A 26,568-nucleotide genomic window follows, 5' to 3' on the forward strand; every position below is an offset into this window, starting at 1 on the left:
AAATAAACACATGCTTCTGGTTAAGGTCAAGGCTGATGGAACACAGTATGCTGTCCTTAATGTATACTGGAATACTGCTGCTATAGGTGATAATGTATTCTTTGACGATGTCATAATGTTACTTGATTTGGTTGCCCTAGATAAGTCAGTCACTCACCTGATACTTGCTGGAGATTTAAACATCAATCTCCTTAGTAAGAAAAACTTATCAGGTGGAGGTAGAACATATAGATGGTATATGTTAAGCAAATCTCGTGACTTGCATATGCTTAATGGTATGTTTAAAGAAGACACACCCCCAAGGGCAACATGGCGTAATGGTCAAATGGAATCGGTCATTGATTATATCTTTGAGTGTTTCCTTGCTCCCCATGATTAAGAGTTTTGTGATTGCTGATGCTAAACAAAGTGATCATAACATCTTGGCAATGAAATGGTGGCAGAAGGACTTTAGAAAAAGTATCACATTGGTCAACCTCAAGGTGCTCTAATTGTGAACTGCGGCGCAATAGACTGATGGTCGGAGGATGCCTTATATCAATTTAATCAATACTTAGTAAAATCAATTCAACAAAACCCCACTGATGTGAATTATATGGGTATGCAGAATAGCAACACAATGCAACTCTTCCAGAAACCAAGATTGAACACACGACCACAAACCAAACATCTGCATACTTTTGGATATGAAATCAAGGAAAACCGAAAAGCGCGTCGAACTGAGGCGAGCTTCTAGGCATCCTCCGGACACCAGAGCCCTACTTGTAAGGAAAATCAAGTTGAAGTACACTAACTGGGTAAAAAGTAATCGTGCAAAGAAGTATCATCACGATGGCACAGTTATGTTGAGTACACTAGCAACTAAGAATACCGCAAAAATGTGGTCTTTTATTAACTGTGCCACGGGGTCCTCACAAATTGCGGCTCAATCTAATGCGGTATCTGAACAAACTTGGGTACAATACTTTTCTGACCTATACTCAGTTCCACAAGGTGTTACCTCATTTGATGCCTCTGACTTGAATGGCCGATTTAACCTGGAGTTTGATTATCAGGACATACTGTTATTAATGAAAACAGCATCCAATTCCAAAGCAGCTGGACCGGATGGTCTTTCAAACTGCACCCTAAAAAAACTGCAGCCAGAGTTGTGGGCATCGATATTACATTCTATTTTCAGAGCAATTAATGCAGCTCAAGCCATTCCAAAAACATGGACACATTCCATCACTGTTCCGATATTCAAGAAGGGTGATCGGCAAGCGCCTAACAGCTATCGTCCGATCTCCCTTCTTGATGTTCCAGGAATTTTTTTTTGTAGAGTGCCATTGAAGGACTTCAATGCATGGACCATTCAGGCTCAAGTAAGAGAGTTATTAATCTGGTTTTGTCTCCGGTTTGGGTACAATACCAAATATAATGTGCCTAAATTTGATTAAAACGCACTTTGCAGCTAGAGGACAGCTACTTTATCTGGTGTTTATCAACTTTCGGGCAGCGTTCGATTCTATAGATCGGGCTCTGCGCTATGAGAAACTCAAAAGGCATAACTGTCCTAATTCCTTACTAACTCTGTTGATGTTATTACATTCAAATACCACGATGCAGGTACGCCTAACGTTTGAAGGTATATTATCCACAGCCATTGCGACTATGAGAGGATTGAAACAGGGTTGTCCGTTGGCCTCAAGTTTATTTAATTTCTTCATTTTTGATATGGGAGACATCTTTACCACCATCTGCTGTGATCCTCCAAAATTGGTCAGCGATAAAGTTAGCTACCTCCTTTACGCAGATGATTTAGTACTGTTGTCTCAAACACCATATGGCCTTCAACAAATGTTACATAGGCTAAACCAGTACACTTTAGTCAATCATTTGCAAATAAACCCAACCAAATTGCAAGTATTAGTTTGTCACAACTCTCGAAAAAGAGCTATGCTTGGACAATTCAGGGTAAGGCTCTTGCAGTGGTGGAACAATACAAATATTTAGGTTTCATCTTTACTAATTCCATTACATCAAAGATGGAGACTTGGGAACTACGTAACAAATTACAAATCTTGACCTCTCAGACTCGGATTCTTGCTTCTAGATTTGGTAAATTCTCATTCACGCATACACTATCCTTTTATCATATGAAGGCAGTCCCACTATTATTATATGGAGTTGAAGCCGGAAGGCCGCAAAATCGATTATATTGGGAAAGAATAGAGGCCAAATATTGGAGACAAGTGTTACAACTACCTAATTGCACACCACTCACTATGATACTTTTTGAGTTGGGCGCACTATCCCTGTATTCACAGGCATTGTGGAAAATGTGTGCCCTATTGCGGAAGTGTCTGTTGGGTCTTAATGTATCGAACGTACTCGGCATAGTAGCACAGTACTTGCTCTCAAATGCAATTGGACTTCCCAATAAGTGGTGCACATTATTATATAATGAAATGGCTGAGGCTGCGGTAAGCATCGAGATTCTGGTCTTCAACCCAGATTTAGAAAAAAAGAAAATCTTTCAATGTGATTGGATTAGGAACTTGGCAGCTTGTCAGACATACAATGACTTTGACGGCGCAGTTTTTGGGTCAAAAAGATAGTCTTGGCGGAATACTTAAATATATGCCCTTTGCCTCACAGACGACGCCAATATATGAAATTTAGATTCAACCTATGGGACACCCGCAAAGTATTACAGAGGAGAAAATGAATTACCCCAAATGAAAATGTCTGCCGATACTGTCTAGATCAACAACAAATAGAAACTCTTCAACATTTGGTTGTTGTATGTCCCTGTCCAAAGTCTATGCGCATGAACTATTTCAAAATGCTTTGATACTCTTTTCCGAGATGGACGAAACCCCACTATGGAAATTACTTTTCACAAGCCCAAGACTGCCTGTAAAGGTCACGATTGTACATTTTCTGGAGGCCACCGTCCCAGAATTTGTATGCACATAAAGGAATATAGTGTCAAGGAGAGAAAATCCTCTCCGGAAAGAGAGATGTATTAACAATAGATGGCATTTATTCATCCTCATAACAATGTTTTATTTTAGTTATTTTAATACCCACCTACTGATGTTGACATATGATCAATTTGTGATTTAGTGATGTTATTGTTTGTGGTATTGTCTAGGTTTTGTTTGTGCTAAAGGAAAAATTTAACTAGTTTAAATTTGTAAAGTTCATAGATTGTCATATGTTTTCTTTGTGTAAAAATGTTAAGATTTCAAAAGTTGTTTTGAACGACTAACCAAATAAAAAATATAAACATGGCATATAAAAGGGCAAAAATAGAAATCGAGAAATATGCCTTAATCCGATGAACAGAACAACTGCGGAAAAAATGACATGCGTCACCACCTTCAGCCCTATAAGCCACAATCTGCGGAAACTGGTTTTAAAAAATTGGCACATCATAAAAACGGAAGACTTCAACCCAGCACCACCAAGGTTTGCCTTTAAAAGGCAAAACAATTTGAGAGATAACTTAGTTCACACATATCCAAAAGAAATCAGAAAAACGGACACACAAAGAACACTCTGGGAATTGCCACCTGTTACGGGACATTTCAAATGCGGGAACTGCTCAGTCTGCCCATTGACCAAAATTTGAAAAATATTTCCCTAAAAGGGAGAAATTGGCAATTGAAATCGTTCACCAACTGTTTTTCACAATGGGTTGTCTATGCCATTCAATGCCCTTGCCAGCTCCTGTACATCGGAAAAACCAAAAGACATATCAATATCCGTATATGAGAGCATAGATCTATCAATATCTGTATATGAGAGCATAGATCTAACATCAGGAATCAGACTTCCAACAAACCACTTGTGGCTCACTATATACGTCTGAAATATACACCCAGTGAAATGTTTTGGTTTATAATCCAAATGGTTCAAATCTCAAAAAGAGGCGGTGACAGAGACCTAGCACTCCGTAAAAGTGAACAGAAATGGATTTTTGACTTGGACACTGTCAAAAATGGTCTATATTTAGCAGTTGAATGGAGGATTTTCTTTTGAGCAAAAGCCCACCACCTCTAGGAGGGAGGTCTCCAAAAATAGGTCTCTACCCTTGACATGACCCAGAGATTAACGTTGAACGAACATCTGATGCAAAGATACAGATGTTCACATAACCGGCAGTCTACAAAGTAAATGATGCAGTGCCACAAGACTCGCCCTCCAGAAATGAGTCCCAAAGCACACCATCAAAAGTAATGACAGGTAAAAAAATGTATCCATACAAGCAGGGAAACCTGTTTCGGTTTTCACTAAACACTTAGTAATGCATCTCCAAACAAGATACATCGGGTTAGTTGCACAAACGGATTAAAATATTATGCCATTAAGAATGGACATTACTGACCCCCTAGATCAGTGTTTTAGGAAATATTCAGTCCCCTCACTCACCCAAAATGGCTGACAAAATCAAACGAACATCGTCCTCCCAAGGAGCTCTAGCGTTCCGTTACGTGACCACGTGACATCACTCAACAACGGAAACAAAAGCAATCTACGATCCGATACTTTGTTTACTCTACTGGCATAAATCTCTTGTTTCATATGCAATTTGGATACATGAAGTAGTTAATCTATCCGAATTTTTCCCTGACCATCTCTAAAGGTGGACTAAGAGAGGGGTAATTGGGCAGTTTATGTTTTATACACTCTAAGTGGTCCCTATACCGCTCAATCCCCTTTAAACAAAAAACTTGGGAATCACTCAGTATTTCTCCTACTCCATTTTGCAGACAGCATTCATACTTGAATTGTTCAAAACATGAACCTACTGTGTTCTCCAAATGTGAATATAATGGGATTGTGGGATCTGAAACATATTGGGGTTGTTAAATTGGTAGAGATGCTGGTCTCTGATTCGATCCACAAAAGTGTCTGTAGCCAGGCGTTCCTGGGACACTTCCTGCTGGATACATTTACCTCCGAGACAGCTTCCAGCGAGGAAGAGGATATCCCCTATCCGGACATCAGATATGTGCAAAGTTCTAGTATCCCGGAATATAGTGAGGTTTTCAAATGTTTGTGGTTGGGACTACCGTTATGGCAGGCATGAATTGTTGGCTGAAGACCGGATTTATACTTGTTTTAGCATTAGTGCAATGGAAGGATTTGTGCAAGCGTTGGCAAAGAGATCGCCTTATTTTGGCTTGGGTTAGTACTAGTGCCAACTTTGTCATTTCACATGGGCTACAACCAGCCGTATGGTCATTGATATACATTTCCAACTGCAGACACAACCAATGAACCGATTTTTGCCCTTGATGCTGGCGTAAACAAAGGAATTGTGCATGTGGTAAAGCCACCACAATGACCAACACCAGAACGCATTCAGGCTTTGTGCTGATGCTTCTAATAGTGTGACTCGTAATACTGCGCCAATGTGAAACCATGCCATATTTAATTATTTCACTCGCACCAAGGCAAATCTAGTCAATGCTTTTGCACGTACACCAGTACAAAGTGAGCCATTGCCCCCTCCTACAAGAATTAATGGTATCCCATGGTTTCAACGTGTGAAGTTACTTTAATGCATTTTATTTCAAAGTGATTACTTCGAAAATATATGTGTAGTTGTGGGGTATGGGGAAAAAGGAGGGAGGTAGGGAGGGATTAGGGGAAGTGGAAAGGGGAAAGAGGGATTGAGGGAAGGAAATCCCACAATAAAAAAATAATCGAATTGATATTTCTAAGTAATAGCACGTCGCTTGTTTAAGTCGCTGTTACGCTGGGGATACTTTACACGGCAGCGTTGTCCTTCTGTCTTATCTCCACTGGATTTAATTGAACTGGTGACTCCGCCCCCTTTACCCATAATCCTTCTTAAGGGGCTTGCCACACGCTTTGGTGCGCGTGGTTCTAGCACGTCGCTTGTTTAAGTCCCTGTTACGCTGGGGATACTTTACACGGCAGCGTTCACCTTCTGTCTATCTCCACTGGATTTCATTGAACTGGTATGCAACAAGAATTATAGTGGACCGTGGACGACTACAAACTAATTTATGTCACGATATGTATAGGCTCTAAATATCCTATTTTTATTTTTTAGGTGACTCTGCCCCCTTTACCCATAATCCTTCTTAAAGGGCTTGCCACGCGCTTCGGCGAGCACTCGCTTCTAGCAAGTCGCTTGTTTAAGTCGCTGTTAAGCTGGTTCAGCTGACCAGCGTAACGCAAAGCGACTGCTACTTCATTTTCATTTAAGTGTTTATTTTTTGTGAGAGGTCCTCGTTGCTCCTCTTGTTGTGGGCGTTCCCATAACTACGAGATTTGAAGAGTTGTATGCTTGTTCAGATCCTAATACGCCAATTGCTGAGCTCTGTTGTCTGTGTCGCTAAACACACACATTGCTACAATACTGTAGCCAATTAAGACCATGCAATGTCAACTCTGAGCTACACTCTAAAAACTGGAATGCCATCTCGGATGGTTGTGACTTGTGCCTCGGTTCCCCTTAAAGCCACGCCACAAAAGCCATCACCTACCATTGCATTAAAGAAGATCAGTGGGCAGCCGAGCGTGGCTCATGTGAAAAGAACTGGTTCTGGAAACATACGTGAGTTTTGCAGCCCGTTGTGCGCTATGAACTCTAGCTTATTACCAACTGCTGGTGGTAGTGTGACTAATGCACATAGTATGCCCTCTTTTGCCGCCATTGACCTTAATTCCACCTCTGTGACTGTTTCTATTTCAGATACGCAAATGTTATCCTCTATTCAAAATGTTGTACTAATGTTACCTGATGCACCAGTCATTGATTTAACTTCACAATTAGATACACATACAACACAACCACAGACGCCATTATGTGTCAGTTCTTTTGCTGACTCGCACGACCATGAGACCCAAATAATCTGAATTCTTCTTTCATTGCTCGTCATTACAAGCGATTGTCAGAGACGTGCCTTTTATTGATGAAGCTGCACCTGCTCCCCTCTCTAACAGCCAAAGAAAGGATTGATACTGACCGCAGTCTACATCATTCACCAAGCCTGTTTGAACATCCGACTAATGTGTCTGCTGACCTATCGTCTTTTTTCACGACCAATACCACGTAGACCTCGCGTCCCCTGTCCACTACAGGTTTCTCGTGTAACATCTGAGCTCCCGTGGAAACCCAATTCACTAATTTAAATTACCTTTAATTTAACCCATAATTTTACCCATAATTTAAATTATGAATACAACCATTACAACTTTGACCAAATTGTTTGAAACACTAGATGCTAAATCACACAGCGGTCTAAACAAATTGATCTTATTTTGGCACATATGCAAGCATGTGACTTGAATAAGGGGTCTGAGATGTTGTCTGGGGGCAGCGTGGCCATTAATGGCTTTTGCGCTCAATCTCAGACCCGCTGCAGTGATTTAAAACCCTGTGTAAAAATTGTCCTCTTCCCACTTTTAATTCTATCATATGACCTATAGAGCAAAATAATGATCAGACACCTTCACATCGTAACAAAATTGCAAATGACTCGGACAATTCTCTCAGTAAACCTGTGCAGGTTTATAACCTCTTTGATCCACATCTTGAGAACAAAAGAAGCACAATGCGTTGTACCAAGGCCAAAAAGAAAACTAAAAAAAGTCCCTGGCCGCTTGCTCTAGATCAAATGCTAAACAATTCGTCCAGCGCATTCAATCCCTGAAGACTCTAGTTCTGACTGTAGCAATGCAGTCCTCTCTACAAAAATCTAGCGAGATGAAAGCATGATGCTAGTAACGAACGATTGAACTCGCCACAAAAATATCCCCCACTAGATGATCTCGTAAGGTAATTGAAGCCTCACAAAATACAGAAAAAACGAATGCAGCTGTAACTGGAGTCTGCACTGATAAGAGAATTACAGGCTCTGTTTTAAAACTTCCCACTAAGTGAAATTCAAAAATCCATCGAAGAATACTTGAGTTTTAAAAAATTACTCCCTGCATTCATCAATAAACTGTTCCATCAATTCAAACATTAAATCCCTGGGTTGGCTCATCCCAGTCTGGTGTTTCACATCAAAAGTCCTCTGAGTCAAAGATGTTTCCACAACATGAGTCATGTGAACAGAGCAAATGGTTCCAAACAAAATTGAGAACTGAACAATTACCATCGCTTCATTCTAAAATGTCGATCTGCACAATGTTCTACTTTTGATTTGGATAGGACAAGCGTATTAGCTATTTTTGATGAAATAACCAGTTTCAGAGATATCTCTTCCAATGACCTAATTCAGGTCGAATTTTTGAATGGTAACGACTTATCAGTGGTGAGATTGTGGTTGTATTCTAATTTGGTATGCAATGTTTTGTGGCAAGCGCGCATGGAACTCTTTGCATTGGGGTTTCTTCTAGCTGTAGATCCCACGCATTGCCTTAATCATATGAATGCAAATATTGAAAATACAACTACCACAGTGGCTCCTGTTCAACTGATGAAATTGTAGAACTCAGGGCACGGGACTCAGTCCTTTAGTTCAGTAGCTAATACAAATGCAAGTGGTTTACATGGCCCTCCAGTGTACAGACATCCCCATATAGTCTTCTTTTTTGCCTCTTTTGATCGCCAGCTGGAATACCTGCGGTCATTTACAACTGTTAACTGACACTGTGACCTTAGCTGCATACAACGTAATAGTATTGCAAGAAATATGGCTCACTGTATCTTCAGTCTGGAATGGTTATGACATTATTTTGCTACCGGCAAAAAGTGGCTCAATGAGCCTGCCCTGGGCTGGAAGGGGCCTTATATTGTACCCTTGTGTACCCTTGTGTAGAACCCAATTCATACTTACTGCTGGTCAGACTAGTACATCCTATGGGCACAGTTGCTATGACTAATGTTTAGCACAATCCTGCTGGTTTGGCTGACATAACATTCTTTCAGGGTTTTGAGAATCTACTCAAACACCAGAAGTCACAAATACCATCGTCGTAGGCAGCCTACATTTACATTGTTTGACCACAAGTGTCACTAAACAAAATCCTTCATGTGTTAGGTGGACTAAGTTAATGAAAAACCGTAATCGGTTTGTACTCAATGGCTCAGTTACGGGTGATATTCCCACTCAAAACACCTGGAAGAGAGGCTCTAGTCAATCCATAATTGATTACATCTATGTCGATTCAGATACCTTTAACAGGATAACGAAGTTTGAAGTTATAAAACAGTCTCATAGTGATCATGAGCTACTTAGTGCTCAATGGCTTTTTAACCAGGCAACCCTTAAGGCTCCTGACCAACGATAAACGCCATCATTTATAGCTAATAATGCCAGGATTAGATTCAGATGAAATCCCTGTTAGGGAGAATTCTCATTCTATGGCTAATTTCCCTTACCTATAGAGTTCCCCAGCAGCTTTGCTAGATTTGAAGGGTTTGTTTTTTTCTCCTGCTAAGAGTGATACTCTCTTTCCCACTCTTAGGCATTTTTGCTATGTGTGTTCTAGGCTATTTTTGTGTTTAATGTCTATAGGGTTTTTCTCACCCCCATAGAAACCATCGTTATCCACATGTGTTACACAGCACCCTCCGTGCAGTGACACAGAGGTGTCGTAGCGAATCCCAAACATAGACTCCATACCCTGGGACCAATGTTCCCTCTAATTATTTTTCTCTATGTGCGGAACCGGTTGACTGTTGTGCGCACATTATTTCCCATGTGTGCAACTGACTAATGAGTTAAGCCACTTTGTGAGCTACCATCGCAGAAGAGAGTTAGGAAAGGAATTTCCTCTTCCCAGCCACTGCAATTCTTTAAAAATCTTACAATACATTTTCCAAATAAATGGGCTAAACTCAAATATGTCCTATGTGATTACACAGAAAACTCATCAACCAGTCCAAGACTTCAATATCTGCCACAGTACCTTGCAGAGGTACTTCTGTGCAGAGAAAAATGTCAGCCTCATTACGAGTTTGGCAGTAAGTGGTAAAGTTGGCGGTAACTCTGTTGCCGCCAACATTACCACTACACCAAATTACGATTTCGGGCCTGGAGTGTAAGATTTGCCTCCAGGAAAATCCTGGAGGTAAATCTTCCAACTCAATGCTGAAACCGTCAGAATTTCCACTGCAGTAATTCTGCCAAAAAGCCACATTTAGTACCATGGACTCAATATGGACTCAACATGAATGGGGAATTACACCGCCACCACCAGTTGTAATCCGGCAGAAATTCCTCTGGACCACATGGCGGTAACAGTAATTAGATTGGGCAGTATTCTGGTGGGTTTATGCCGGGATTCCGCCCCAAGTCTTAATGAGGCCCTGTATGTATTATGCCACTGGAAAAATCACTCATTTGTATTACAAAACACAAATATCTCTTAGTTGTGTTCCCAGATATATCGCGCAAACAATATTTATTCTTAAAGAAATGATTCTTTGTATTCTGATTTTTCAAAAAAAGGGAATTTTGTTCTTGATGCGATAATCTCATGGTCAGCCGACACGTGTTTCGACCCAAGGGGTCTTTATCAAGGCTGGTGCATTATTATTCATTGACGGTTAGGTAGGTTGGCTCTTGTTGGTGGGTTGGGGTAGGTGGGTTCCACTCCTTGAATAGGCTGGCTTGGCAGGCTGTTACTGCTACGAGTGACGTCCCTGGCGTTTGTCACCCTCAAATATGTTCTGTCATAACTGATGGGGCTGTCAAGAAACTCACACAGAATACATTTGATGATGGATTAATGGCAATTAAAAGCAATGTGTCAAAAACATGCTGAAAGAAGTTCAAGTGCCACTTTAATGAAGTAATTCAAGGGTCAGGAGAACATGCTTCTAATAATTTGTGTAAGGATGATAATTGTATCAGAATAACTGCACCTTAGAATATGATGATCCAAATTCCTGTGCCTCTGCTTACTATCCACATTACATTCTCCTGTGGGTAGTGAGAACACCAGCCTTAGAGCTAAAAGACATATGCACCATGAATTTTTTCTCCCTAAAAAAGGAGAATGTGCCTAGCAAAAACAAGAAACAATGAACATATCATTGCTTCAACCCACAAAGCTCCACTGATATTTTTTCAAAATAGTGACCAGTAGAGTAGTGGTATAGGAAGGAACTCCAATATTAATACCCAATCTCATAACAAATTTTATGGGGAAAGAACATCTTTTAATAAGCAGAAAGTATCCCTATTGGCAAAGCTAATTACGTTTTTACTCCCTGAAAAATCATTTGACTCCAAGTAAGGAGCAAAATCTGATTAGAGCCATGCTTGTACCCCTGACATAGGGAGTGAAATGACAGGGCACATAATAAAGTGTATAGTTCTGCCCACCCTTCTGCACCACAGCCAAGATACAATTAAACAAGAGCCTTACTGAGGTTTATTATGGAGCCCTGTTGAAGACAATCACACATATATGCCTTTTAAGTTAATTGCATCAATTCATCAGAGATACAAATTATTTAGTGCCTTCTTCTATAACTATGGATCCCTCTACTGTAATTCTTTGTGATCAGTTAAATATGATGCAGGGAGATGCTAGAGACTGCACACACAGAACCACATGGTTATATTGAAAAGCCCTCAGCAGTTGAGCATAGAAAGAAATGGATGGTGCTGTTGTCTAGATGGATACTAGAATGTCCTATCCTTTAGCAAACATGCAACACATTTCCTTCAGTGTATTGCTGAAACGTCTGACTTGGTCTTTGAAATATGCTGCTTTGTTCATCACCTACAAGGAGTTATGCTTCCACCCATACCCTTCCCCAGCGCCTGTGCTAGCCTCCAATATTAGTTGATAGAGCACTGTAAAAAGTGAGGGATTGTAGCAGTAAACACTCACTGGGATATTTGCAGACTCACAATACTTTGCAAGCAAGGCATATTTAAATGCCTGAACATATTATGTGCATTTTAAGAATGTCATGACTCTACATGTACACAATTCTTTTGCAGTGCATACAAATTTGTTTGCAACATACCCCACCCTTTTATCATTGTGTAGGATTACACAGTGCTCAGTGAAACTGTTTTTGTATAGAAGTGAGTTACCATATAATGTCTGAAGGTCTATGCCCAAAGGAACTCTGAAAACTTGGAAATTATGCAGATTATGTGAAAAGCATTCTCCTGTCTGAATATCCAGTGCCCTGATACCATGGACGAGTAATCCCAGGCATAGTCCATACCCATTTTCCCTTGTAGGCTAAGTAAATAATATTGCAATGTTGCTCTCTACTTATCCGGTAATGTTAGTAATGCTAAAGTAGGAGACGCTGTACATCACATTTGTCGTTTCAAAATCTTTAGAGGGCAAATTAATATTTGATTTTCATAATGCCTTAACTTAAAAGTGGGCCACTTCAAAGCACTTGCGTGACATATGTACAAAGAAGAGGAAGAATGGGATTTGGTAACACATCCAAGTAGCCTGCATACTTACAGTCAGTATCCGATATTTGAGCTCGTAGTTAGATTATATAGTGTGGGTGATGCTTTTGGTAAGGCACAATGAGTAACAGAAATTCTTGTGCGTTAACGTTATTCATATTACAACAAACATAAAACAAGTGGATGTAGGTACACGTCGGTTAACCTTTCGCCGAGCCAAGAGAGGAAGAGTCAAGGTTGTCCGGTAGTATCTTAATGTACTCTCTGGCAGAAGTTAGAGTCATAAGGTTAAAGTGTGTTAGAGTCAGGTTTAGGAGTCATGGGTGGGGAGGGAACATTTTTGGTAAATGTGTGCAGGCATAGCTTGGTTAGATTCTTCTGTTCATGAAGCCAGTTTTTCATATTAGTTTTTAACCTCTTGTGTTGTATTTTTCTGTTAGGGAATTAGCAGAATATCAAGACTAGTTGCTTATTTTAAGAGAGAGAACATTTCAGGCAATTGCTGTGGCTTGTACCTTATTAAATCATTTTGAATAGGTGAGAAGTGTCTGTGTGCACTGCTAAAAATCTTCTGAGCGGCACCCAGAAGGAAGCTGGGCAAGCGCACATGCGCACAGCTTAGAGGGAACATTGCCTGGGACTGACTACTGTCTCCCAGGGCATGTAAAGTCCCCATTGACTTTAGTAGTCATTTTTTGCGAACTAAACCAGTACAACCCATCTTACTATGGAGGTACTGGGAAGGGTTCATAGTTTTTCCCTTATGTTCATTTTCGAGAGGGTACCGTACAGTCCCTCTCTCAAAAGTTTCTGGCTGGTGGCAGTGGTTACTACCGTAAATATTCGACCGCAAATATTTTCCTATGGGATTTTCCCATTGTTCGAGGCTACCACATTTTCTGACAGACTCTAACATACCGCCGGTGTATTTTAATATTAACTTTACTCTGGTAGGTTTTATTTGCCAGAACTTTAATATAACTTCTTTCGCGTGTCTTTCTCTAAACTCCTAACCCAGGTCGGGGATCCTTTGTTCGTCCTTTTGGCGGGCTTCTGGCAAGAAGCCCTCCTTTCGTCGCCACTCAGTCTGGGGTGGGTTTATTTTTGTCGGAGGGGGAGTAGGACCCCCTGGAAATGGTTGCCTCAGCAACCCATGTCGCACTCTATCCTGATAGGCTGAAGGGTCTCCCGCCAAGGTGACCACTCCACTGTGTGAGTGACAGCTAGGCTGTATGAATGGGGATCTTTTTGCATAAAGGCAGGGTCCTGAGGACTGGAAGAGCAAGACGTCGCCACTGGAACTAAGAAGCCGAAGAGAAGAGAAGCCAAAGACATCTGCAACGACTGAACCATCGGTGAAGCCCTTCTGCAGCGTCTCACCACTTTTCTCCACACGACGAGAGATCTTCATCTGCAAAAGCCTTCTTCCCTTGAGCTGGTGGGGCCAACCAGTTTGCCAATCGCCTTCCTGGACCTGCGTTGGTCCAATCGCCAGTACCCTGTACTTGGGGGCCGGATAGCCAGGCACCAGTCCACCCGGACCATGATTTAAAGGAGCGTACCTTTTATTCGTCGGGCAGCACCGCGGCTGGTTTTATCCCTGGATAGTGCAGTAACTCGAACCTTCCTCCACAACAAGAGCCTCTCTTCCTCTGCCGGATCCCCCGAACTGCAGGAACTACCAGGAACAACCGCCGCCGCAGGAGCCACTTCTTCATTTTAAAGGTACATTGTTCCGCCAGGCCGCCCTGTCTGCGTGGTAGCGCTAAAGGTGTTTTAAATCCTTTACCTACCTGTTGGGTTGGCCGCCCCTCTCTTTTAACATTGTCTTTCACCTTCTGCATCCACCATTTTGAATCTTTAACCAAAGACTTGTCTTAAGCTACTAGAACATTTTGTTCCTGGGCCTTTGCCCTGTAACACTGACTCTGGCACAGACCTATTGACTGTGGCTAAATTTGTTAGAACTGCCTTCTCTAGATTGCTTCTCAACTAGAACTGTCTTGGTGCACATACTTCTTATAACCACCTTTTCCTTCCCACTTTTATAACCTCTGAAGTGCCATTTTCCTCGGTTTTCATTTAAGTATTCTTTATGCTAAAGTGCTGCCTTGCCTAAACTGATTCACAAACTTATGGGAAGTGTTGCTAAAGTGTGTAAGAAGATATTTCTGTATAACTTGTGCTTTCCCTCCTTTGTGAGAAATTGCTAGAGTGCCATTTGTGTTTGGTTTTCACTGTGCCGTTTTGCTCAGTTTTCACTCTTGCTCAAACTTGTCTACAATTTAACTAGGGAGTTGTGTATACTTTGACTTAATTTAACTTGCTTAATAACTGTGAGAGATGTGTTTAACTACAAGTGTGTAAAATAAATATATATATTCTTTTGAATACAAAGCTTTGGTCAGTGTTTCCTTGTGCCATAGTACTGAAGGCCTATTGTGTAAACCCTGACTACTGCTCATCTCCCTCTTGAGATAAGTCTGACTGCTTAGCCACAGCTTCCAACTAAATCTTTGTGGTACAGAGTGATACCAAAGGGGATTTATTGCTCATACCTGTAGTCTTAATCTTCTGTAGTGCTCCCTAAGGGAACTGCACAGTATTCTGCCTAACAATCCCCAGTCTCCAACAATTTAATGAGGCGATCTTGAACATCGCAGTAGGTACTGATTAGTCGGGTGAATCCTATGTTTCTTCCTTACAGTTATTCAGACTTCACTCATGCACATCATCACACAGTTACTTTACTCCTAAAGATGATTTTAACAAGGAAGTTCAACAACAGAAAGCCTTGAAAGACTGGCTTTATTATTACCGGACCATGACAGACACAGAATGATCCAATCATTAAAAATTAATTACAAAAATTGGATCAAGTCTCACAGAGCCGGTCTCTATAAACAAGATGGAGAAGCGATGTTAAAGGCTGTGAGTGCCAAAAACACAGCAGAAATCGTGTCCTTACTTAATCTAGCAAATCATTTGAAACAGTTACCTGTGCAAATTAATGGGGTACTTGAGTCCGAATGGGTTTTGCATTACACTGCATTGTATGCAAGGCCATACTCTGTAGAATTCAATACACCTCACTTAGCATTGATATGATATGATCGTTTATTCATATAGCGCCTATACACAATGTGTTTCAAAGCGCTTCAAGGCAAGGGAGGGAACAAGGGAAAATACAACCACATTCTTACAGGCCATGAACAGTAAGCATGTGAAATTAACTATCGTACTCGGCCTGGCGACATTTCAGATAGTGCAAGAGCTAAAACATATATAAGGAAGGGTGGGGGAGAGTGGGAAGGAAATGGAAACAGACAGGCGACTATCATACTAGGCCTGACGACATTTCAGATGGTGCTGGAGGGGTTGTGGGGAGGAAACAAACAGTAATGGGAGGGTGGAGGAAACAGAAGAGGTTGCTATCATATTAGGTCCAGGGACAATTCTGATGGAGTAAGTGCATAGAAGAAAGTAAGGGGAGGAGATGGGAGATGGGAAAAGGGAGAAGGGAAAGGAGGAGAGAAAAGAGAGTAAGCAGTCAAAAAGAGTGGAGAAGCAAGAGTGCAGAGCAAATACAATTGCAGAAGTCAGTAGTAACACATAATGTTGCAAGCCAGGATACAAGATGAAGATGGGAACAGCATGATTCAGGGCCACCATGGGTACAAGATGCAAAGCATGAGAGTTGAGAAAGAGTGACGCACCGTGAATGTATGAAGTCCATAAAAGTCAAATCCAGCATTGACCACAAGACAGTGATGGTGAAGGCAGGCACCAGGTGGGCGGGACTTAGGCCAGGTGACCTAGATCTACTTGCACCTGCTCCCCATCTGCAAAGGAAAAGAAGCTGGAGGGCTCCTTAAGTAGGGAAACAGAGCAGCAAGCAGGAAGGCACCAGGTGGGCGTGGCTTGCTAAGTGGTGAAAAAGAGCGGCAAGCAGGAAGGCACCAGTTGGGGGGGGCTTGCTAAGTGGTGAAAAAGAGCCGTAGGCAGGAAGGCACCAGGTGGGCCTTCCTGCCTTCCCGAGACTGCTTGCAGATACAAAAGGATTATGTCCTTTACTACATACTGAAATCTAGCAGTTCGAGGGCTCCTGGCCCAGACGGCCTCAACAATTTTATGTTTAAACAACATCCGCAATTGTGGGCCTGTATACTATATAACATCTTTAAGCAGGTTCTATCTACTCACATCATTCCTGTCATCGTGCCCATCTTTGAGAGGCGATCGTACCTGTCCGTACAATTACAGGCCGATCGCCCTCTTATACTCCCCGGGGAAGGTTTTTTCACGCTTTATCCTTCGAGATTTGAATAACTGGGTGTCGGCACATTCTAAGCAAGATCCTTGTCAAACCGGGTTCATTGCAGGCTTAGGCACTTCAGTTAACTTGCTTGGCTGCTTTTGCTCGGTTTCTCGAGAACTTCTTCTGAAAAAACGGATTCATGAAGGATGCCCCCCCTTACATTATTGCACTTATTCGAGCATTGCACAGTGACACTAGCATACAAGTCAGACTGACTTTAGAAGGTCAGCTATTGGCTTCGATTAAGACCTACAGAGGACTGAGGCAAGGATGCATTATTGCCTCAGCTTTGTTTAATTTTTTCATATCAGACATTAGCAATGCTTTCAGTGATATAATGACAGATGCTCCCAAGTTATCAGCCAAAACTATTGCAGGTCTATTATATGCTGATGACTTGGTGCTCATGTCTAAGACCCCTCGCGGTCTTCAAAATCTGCTAGTTGCACTCTCAAAATATATCAAACAGAATCTATTGACAATTAATTTTGATAAAACTAAAATCATGGTATGCAATCCTAATACAAGAATTAAGAATAAAAACTTCAGAGGGGACATCCAAGACCAACTTTTGGAGTGTGTACACCACTGTACGTATTTGGGTATCACTATATCTGACACAAAGAATTACGCACATGCATCCAAATTGACCATTAAGTTAGATATGACTATCTCTCAATCCATGATAATTCAAGCCAAATTTGGCAAGTTTTCAATTTCACCAGCTTTGATATACTTTAGACAAAAGGTGACACCTGTTATGCTTTATGGTTCCGAAGCGATGGACATCTTACCAGAAACCTTTTGGGCTGGTGTCGAGTCCAGGTGTTGGAAACGCATTTTAGGGTTGCTGAAGTGCGTGCCTATAGTCTGGATCAGGAAAGAACTAGGCCTTAAATCTATGCATGTACATTATTTGTGGCAGCTAATAGCTTTATGTAGGAAGTGTCTTCTAGCTAAGGGCTCAAATATGCTGATTGGAATTCTCTCTGAACACATTTTATTGTCTAAAGATAGATTTGCTCGTAAATGGCGCATGGGAGCTACTAATGCATTAGTTTACACGGATGCTTCCATCGAGGATCTCATGCAGAACCCTTGTAGAGTTAAAACGAAGCTATTCCAATGGGATTGGATTAGAATAAGGGAAAAGTGCTCATCTTATCGTGACTTTGATGGTAATGTTTTTGGGCATAAAAAATATAGCATATCTGAGCCATATCTGATCCAATCTCTGTCGCCGAGTCATAGATATGATTTTTTGAGAGTCAGATTTTATCTATGGCCCACAAGAGTGGTGCTGGCTAAGCGTAAAATCATTCCTGCACGCGAACATTTTTGTCGCTTTTGTCAAGTTAAGACTCAACCCGAGACTCTGCGACACTTATTGTAGGAATGCAGCTGTTTAAGCGACAAGCCTACATTATATTTGAAACCATCTGCAAGAGAATTTAAAGATTTAACGACTGACACATTGTGGCAAATGATTGTGTGTGGACTGTATACAACACTTAGACTTGGTACAATCAGATTTTTCAAAGATTTAAAGCTGAAGGATGAATAATTTTTCTGATTATATAATTAATGAAGACAAATGACATTCTTTTGCTTTATTCTGCTCTATTTTATTCATTTTTTCTTTTTTTCATTTTTCGTTATAAGGAATTGTATTTGCATATAATTGTTCTGCTTTTTTGTGTTCTTAAATTTTTATCTTAATATTCTAAGGTTTATGTATTTCAGTTAGTAAACCATAAAAAATGAACACATGGAGCCCAATTAATGATGGATGATTGCCAGAAACCCTTCCCATAAGGAAGTGCTATACAAGACCCCACCCAGACTTCTCTGCTGGGGCTTGCTGAGCGTGGAGTTTTTGGGCCACAGTGCTCTCCTAGAAGCCAGTTTACAGCTTTGTCCAACACTTGTTGCAGCCTTGTTACCTATTGAGCCCTTCTACCTCTTGTTACCTATTGAGCCCTTATACCTCTGTGACTGTCATTGCCCTCTTTCTGGCAACAAAAGGGCAAAACCTGATGCAAGAAGGGCTTGTTAAGGGCATTTGCAGGTTGATTGACCACAGTGGAAACCGTCCATTATAAGTGGCATCATAGACACTTGAAATTATGTGTGAAGTGGGCATAGTATTAAAGTAAATTGTTGATGTGCTTGCGAAGACCTATTATACATGCATGAAAGGAATGTGGGTTGTTTTGCCGTAACGGAACAAACCACGGTCGAAAAGACTGTAGCGGTTTTGGCCGAAAATACAGTTTGCTCATTATGGCGAAACAACCCAAATGAAAAAAATTACCCACTGCCCTCCCCCCTTTACTTACCTTGCGGCGACACTTTCTCTGCAACGCTTGTTCCCATTTACTTGTGAACATTTTCTTTAGCTTTACGCAACCTGCTGCGGGGGATATCCCCGTGGACATTACAGTGCGCAAGGGTGCATTGGACACCCCCCCCCCCCCCCCCGTGGACATTACAGTGAGCAAGTGTGCAGGGGACACCCCCGCTGCCCTTTTTCACTATAATGCCACTGAATGGCGGATTTGGTCGAAACGTTCAGCCGTGCAAACTTTTCGTATGGCTGAAATTCGACCAAATCTCCCAATCAGTAATTTCTTTTCGGTCATTTTGGCCACTTCCCATGAAAGAAAATATATTTGCATTTTTTACTCTTCATAGCATTGGCAGTAGGATTTATCAAATGGTTTTTTTCTGCATTTAGAATTGTGGAAATAAAAATATCTCAAACTACTGTAACTGCAAGTCACAGATCTACATAAACGCATGTAGAGGGTGAACATAGACTGGCAACGATGCATCAGGGCGGAGGAGAGACACATCCACACACAAAGGACAGCAGATTGAAGACCAAAAGCCAGATACTACATTTCAGAATGAACCCTAGAAATTTGGAAACGTGATCTACATATTTTTGAAAAAGGACTTTTGTATCTCGTAAGCAATGGGGAGATCCTCTAAGGAGGCCAGATCTTACACACCCATCAATCAGGTCCTGGTCTGGTTGTGGGGACTGTTTTTTTTTATTTTATTTTATTTTTTTTATGCTTGCATGACCCAGAGAAGTTTAGTACTGCCAGGGCAAAAGTATTGTTTACTTTTTCAGAGAGCTGCAAACTAGCATAACCGTTCTGTATAGATGATTTAGTTGCAAATTTGATTTGGTAATGGGACAGAAATTCTTAGGTTTTTAAATGTGCAGTCTTTGAGCTCTGCTTCTGTAAATGGCTCTTGCATGTTGGCATCTTCCTAAAGTGTCTGTCCTCATTGTTTAGAAAAGTAACTACAAATGAAGGGTTTTTTTTTTTTTTGTCTTTTATTATAGGGGTCCTCGAAACGCACAAAGGGCCAGTTGCCTTCAACCCAAGAGACATCGATATAAAGATTTGTCCTGCTTCTGTGACAATGTGTGCATGGCAAGAGCAGTAGGGGAATGGTGGGGGAGGCGGAAACAATTACCCACGGGACATCTTTCAGATCCCGATGAGCCCCTGCCTAACTCCAGCAAAGCAGAGAATGGTGTTGACCAGTTTCCCTTGAGGAGTCCTCACACGCTCTGCCACCAAAACCAGCATTGGGCGAGAGCCCGGTCTTCAACTGTGAACTGAACTATTCAATGTATACTGTGAGAGGGTTCATGTTTGGACTCCGGATACCCACCCGCCACTGGAATTCATTTTATGAACTCTGCATTTTAAAGCTACTTGGACATGTTCTCCTATTAAGGATACGTTCATTTTTAACCTGTGCACTGTATGGTTTTAAGCCTGTGGAAATTGTCCCTCTGTGGACTTCAGTTTCTAAGTCCAATAAGTTATGTTCCTTATTTGGTCAAATGTGTTTGTGGTCACTTTGCTTTTAATTTCAGTATTTTTATCATTATTTATGTTGATGTACAGTCTGTTGATGTACAGTCTACCCATAAGAGAACCGGCAGAGCTTCTCTTCATAATTCTCTCTTTTAACCTATATGAAACTAGTGGGTTTTTTCTCCTGCAGAAGCGGGGCAAACATATGCTGTTAAAACGTTATTTTGTGTGTCTGCTCCCTAATGGCCAAAATGGTGGGAACTTTGAGTATGTCTACGCCCACTCTATACTGCTGCCAACAGATGGGCATTGGTCCGCCCCCCGCCCTCTTGTGGCGTAAAACAAACGTTTTTTTTTTCGTTTTTTTTTTTTAGCTGTCATCAGTGAATTCTGCACGGTTGGCATTTAGTGCATGTGACCCATGTCTAACTTATGTTGACTTGTGTTGTCATGATGGTCTGCTCTTCAGAGATCAAGTAAGATATGGGTTTGTTCCCTTACTGCCACAGATGTTGGTTTCTAATTCACACCGTTACTTTAGCCATATTCCTGCGTTTTGAGGGCCGTACCGGGTGTTGACAACCCAGGGTCCAAGATAAAAGGCCCAATCGAGACGAGAACCTTTAACTAGTGCTCGAGACTGTACCATCCAGTACGGCCCGCAGAACGCACAATTAGGGCTATTAGTACCCCGGATTCACAACCCGGGATGATAATTACTAAACTGAACTATGCTTCACCTTTAGCATATCTCGTTGCTTGTTGGCAGAACTATTCCATTCTGCTGCATTGGACCAACCTATATCTATTTCCAATATTGGAATATTCGTGTTTATTTTTCAGATTAATTTGTTAATTTATATAATGTACATCACACCTTGGTATTGCCTCCTAGCACCGTAGGCTTTCGCAGGTTGCATCGTTGCATGGATCTGGCAGACCATGGTCCACGTGAGTGGGCGGAGTGGGCACGAGCGTGTGTCTATGCAGGTAATGACTGGTGCTTATGTTACGGTCTTGCGGCCAGAGACTTGCTCGTTAGATCCAACTTCATAACCAAAGAGGAAAATATTAGTGTGGCAAACAAATTTAACATGTTTTATTTTTGTTCCCATCCTCGCTGTTAAGGTGACGTCTACTTTGTAAGGGCAGCTTCAGCCTTTGCCCGTTTAGTGGTTTTGGGTGTAATTGAGGATTGCATTGGGATACAATTGTAAGTCCCTAGCCCTTGGGACTGCGTGTGCTCATCTGTGGAGTGCCATGCCCAGTTTAAGCTAAGAAGCGGGAAAGAAGTGTAAGTGGCGTTGGAAGGTTATGTATGTTTAGTGTGTTAGATGGTTATGAATGTTTGCTAATGGGGTTGGGGGATTATCGTATTGCTTGGCAGAGGGGAACGTTGCTGGTCTGAGAGAAGGGTCTTTGGCGGTAGGACCAAGCTTGACATTCAAGTAAAGAAATGCATGCAGTGAATGTCATATTGGTGTTCCTCTGACTGAAAGTGTTGTATGATAGAAAAAAATACTTGGCTGATTCATCATTGATTTCTTTTTTTTTTGCAGGCCGGTTGCAAAAAATAGTACAAGATGTTTTTGATTGGTTGTGGCGGTTTAGCTGTATTCACGTTTTTGGAAAATGTGCCCTTTAGAAATAAAAAACTGCACATACAAAATAGAAAATTCTCTGCTATAATCTGTGGGCATACATACTAATTACATACATGCTTTTTACCAAGAGAAGCCATATTTTAGAAGCCCTGTAAATATTATACTTTTTTGTAATCCGTGTGATCTATAAAAGTAACAGCAACCAAAGATGCTCAATTAACTAGCACAGACCCAATTCGAAAAGACTTAATGGTTTTCTTTTTTGGTTTAAATGCTGTCAGTAGATCTAGTTCGTATTGGAAGATGCTTGACACACCATATTGTGTACCCTGAACTGGGCATCTTTTTCATTGCATTCAAGATGGTCTTTATTGTGCAACCAATATTGGCCAAACCTGAGACATCCATGCAGTCGGGCTGGCAGGCTGCATTACATTGTACCATTACAAGCATCAAACTCAGCCAATGACTCCACCTTGAACAGAAATGCAATCCACCTCCATCAGTTCTGGTGATTAGCATATACCGACCAGATTAACATGAATTTGGTGTCTTCGTCACATTCGTACAATAGTCCTCCGTGCCTCAAGCTGGGGCCCCACTTGCCATTAACACAAGATAATCATACAGGCCCACATGCTCACCTTCTTAGTACCTAATCCGTGAAAGAATTCTCCAGACGTCCCATCTGATTATGATCGTGACGTAAGAATTCTCCAGACATCCCATCTGATTATATTCGTGACGTAAGAATTCTCCAGACTTCCCATCTGATTATATTCGTGACGTAAGAATTCTCCAGACGTCCCATCTGATTATATTCGTGACGTAAGAATTCTTCAGACGTCCCATCTGATTATATTCATGACGTAAGAATTCTCCAGACGTCCCATCTGATTATATTCTTTGCTGAAGCAAAAGTGACTTTCCGCGTCTCTACGAGAATAAGCAATGCAATGAATTATTGAAAACCAACATACGCTCCAAGTACATCACTGCAGAGAAGGAAGCCAGAGTGCACAAAAGGAGCCCACTTCCAAGCTGGAGATGAAACGTTGTACCCCTGAGGAAGTTTAGAGGGGAGCATACTCTACTTTTCCATAGTATGTTTCAGGCCACATATAATGCACACAATGCTCTTACATGGCAGTGTGTTTTATGCTGTAGCATTGTTCTCTTAATAGTTTTGAACACCAAACCTTTGTGTGATAGAAGATTCTAGTAATTTTCTTGAAGCTGACCTTTTTGTGTGCGTGTGCCAAGGGCACCATTGGTCTCGTGCCTTTCCCGTTGGTCTCAACTTTATTACAAAGGACCCTTATAGTTTAGAAGTAGCTGCAACTACGCAATTCAGCTCCTCTAAAAACCTAAAAATAAATTCTTCAGTTTCTGATTTGTGGTTACAAGAGGATCCACGGCTGCCCTTGCCCTTGATCAGCAAATCCTACGAGCATTTCTAGAGAGTCCTATGGGGCCTTAAATGCCTTCATGCATCTATATGGCAGACCTATGCCTGATCCATGCAGCACGCATGTTTGTTTACTGGGGCCTTTGAAAGTTAAATTGACTTGCGTGGGTAGACCACATTCTATTTCCAAAGTGGTCCAGTGGTTTGTCCTAACTAGTGTCCGGATCCCCTTTCAGTCAGTTCTACTGTGTTCCTCAAACAATGTGACACAAGTTCATGGCATTGATGCTGGTCCTAGTTCCTCCTTGGGAAAGGTGGGTAGGAATTGTGCTCGTGCACCCTCTGCAGGCATTTGTCACTGGTTAAAATTCTGGAATGACTTACTCGCTTTTAAATTGTGGCAAAGTCAATCTGACGACCATTAATTTTAGTAAGCATATGGTATGAGACCCCTCACATGAGGCCAATGAGCGTACAAGACCTTGTAGAGAGAAGGAAAATACTGTATCCAAAGCTAGTATAGCAATGTGGCCCCAGAGTGTAGCAAGACTTGAGGCTCACAAGACTGCCTGGAATTCCTCAAAGAATGTAAAAGCGTTTCCACCAGGCTGGAAAGGTTTCCGGATTTAACACATGTCCATGGGCTCTTCAGGTTGAAAACTGCCTCTGTTTCTGTGCTATCCGGAATCCTTCATTCTGTGGTTGTGCACCATTCCCCATGATCTGTAAAAAGACTGCACAATGGGCCTTGCTCGCAGGGCCAGAGATCCTGGCTGTTAAAGGCCTAAACCACGAGTTTGGCATGATTAGTTATGCCCCTCTTGGCAATTGACTGTTGTACTAAAGCTCTTCAAACAGGCACAAAATTCAGATTAAATACATCGCATCCAAAGCGGCCTATTTTGTCTCTCCCTTATGTTAAGGGAGTTTCCTCGGACAGCGCGTACCCTCAGTTCTTAAGACCCTTTCTAGATCTTACCCCTCTTTTGCTGGCACTCCTGCAATCGTCCATATTCAACAATGACCACTACAGCCTCCATTTCCTGAAATGGTGTCCTTGCCATGTCAATGAAGATGGCCAGCACTGTGAGGGCTTTTGTAGACTTGATGAAATGTACTGGGTTAACAGAGGACAGTCTTGCCAAAATATTGGAAGTGCAAACAACATAGTCCCTCTCCCTGATGAATTGTGGTTTTAATTCATCTTGCTTTCATTGATCCATGTTTGCTAATTATATCACACACTCCTTGAGATGGCTGTTGTTTGTTTGACAACTCTCCTTGCACATCTTTTGATGCTGCGTGAATTGATAATGATGAGTTGGTCCTGCATCCACGGTGTTCTCTGTAGATGTGCATGTTTTATGCATAGGCTTACGTGATCTAGGGGATACATTGAGATCACGGGGATACATTGAGATCACATGCACATTTTCTGGTAGGAATGGCAATCGTCTAATGGCTGTAGATTCTGATTTGTTTAACCCTTGAGGTGCTAGGGGCATGGTTGTCCTGCCCTTGGTACACATTTGTCATTTAATTGGTGAATGCGCATTTGCAGGGACCACAAAATTAAGCTCTCTGGCGAGAAGTACGGTTGTGAGAAAGCTCTGGCTGAAAAGCGGTTGTACTGAAAAGGGATGTTTTTTATGTTAACAGGGTGGGGACAATTTGCCATAAGTGGGATCTTCTGTGATATCCGAGTCACAAGGAATGCTCCTTTATCTAGGCTTGAATGTGGGTGTGTTGTAAATAACGTGTTGGCAAACGTGGTTATTGCTGCTAAGCCTCATAAAATGGTTGCTTACTATTTATTTCCAATTCATGGGCCCTGCTGTTGGAGAAGGTTCTCAAGTGTTCGGTTTCTCCTCGGTGGATGTCTTAACTGGAGGGAACCGAAGGACTACAATTGTGTGAAATGTCTCCTAAAAAAATATTAGAATTTCTGATGGAAAATAGTGCAGTAATTAAAATAATGCAAACGCATATACAATAGTGGAATCGAAAGTATGTTTGCCATATATCTGCTTGGCTTGTATAGAAATGGCATGTTGGGTTGGGCGAAAAGTGCAAATGCTCTATAATGTGCATTACGATTTAAGATATGATTAGCCTTGAGGTCAAATCCATTCACGGTCACTGTAGAGTATATGTAACATTCTGCTGTAATGTCACTGATGGACATATATTCATGCTCTGAATGGGGTCACTTTATTCACACTGTTCATTTTATTCAAAGCATTTGACTCCTTGTAAAAGTGTTTTATTTTTGTATTTGCTTTTCAGCAAAGTGTGACTTACTGATAGTTTTCTTTTTGAAGAAGGTGTAAGCTATTTGCATTTAGAGTTTGACAAGTGAGGCGAGTTGAGCTAAAAAAAAAAAAAAAAACTTCATTTTCATCACCTTCACTGATGTCAGGTGAGTCGAAAAATCAGCCTGGAGGTAATGTTACAGACACTCCCTGAAGAGCAGTTAAAACAGGTTTGCATTGTGGAGGTGACATGTCACATAATAACCAACAGGAGTGATGTTTCAGAGCCGAAGGACTTCCTATCTTGCCAAGTCTACGCCTCACGACTATCCCAACTGAACTGCTTTGCTGCTCTTCTGCGGTCTGCACTATGGGCAGGTGTGTTCTGTGAAGGCAATGCAGTGAAAGTTACAACTACATGTTTTTGTACTTAACAAAAATTAGTTTTGTGGGTACTTTTTAGTGGCGGTGGTGTCTCTGCCTGGCATAACTTTACCTATACTGATCAGATGCTAATTGGGTCAGTGGCTCGTTTGATTGGATGGTTGCTGCCTGTACGTTTTGCAAGAAAGTGCAATTCTGGTGAAGGTAGAGCTGTGATATATGTTAAACTTGCTTGGCCATTAACTCGTACATGTTCAGGGTAAAGGAAATTCAAAGCTTTTTATTAGCATTTTATTTGTGAAATGCTTCTGTAAAATATTTTGTACATTTTTGTTTCTAAAATATTGTTAACATTCATTTTATTAAATACTGTCCTGTGTCCAGCGTACTTT

The 26,568-nt window shown here is 41.4% G+C and overlaps 1 protein-coding gene across 4 annotated transcripts in view; it reads left to right on the top strand.

Moving 5' to 3' along the window:
• Positions 1 to 26,555, top strand: part of ARHGAP19 (Rho GTPase activating protein 19) — a 507,107-nt gene extending 480,552 nt beyond the window's left edge. For all 4 annotated transcript variants that reach the window (XM_069611587.1, XM_069611584.1, XM_069611586.1 and 1 more), the window contains one exon: positions 20,045 to 26,555. In XM_069611587.1, coding sequence (XP_069467688.1) covers positions 20,045 to 20,101 — 57 coding nt within the window. In that variant the 3' untranslated portion in view covers positions 20,102 to 26,555. The remainder of the gene's footprint in view (positions 1 to 20,044) is intronic.
• The last annotated feature ends 13 nt before the right edge of the window (positions 26,556 to 26,568 follow it).

Source organism: Ambystoma mexicanum, chromosome 8 (genome assembly GCF_040938575.1).
Source record: "Ambystoma mexicanum isolate Mex_15411 chromosome 8, UKY_AmexF1_1, whole genome shotgun sequence".
Lineage (NCBI taxonomy): Eukaryota > Metazoa > Chordata > Amphibia > Caudata > Ambystomatidae > Ambystoma > Ambystoma mexicanum.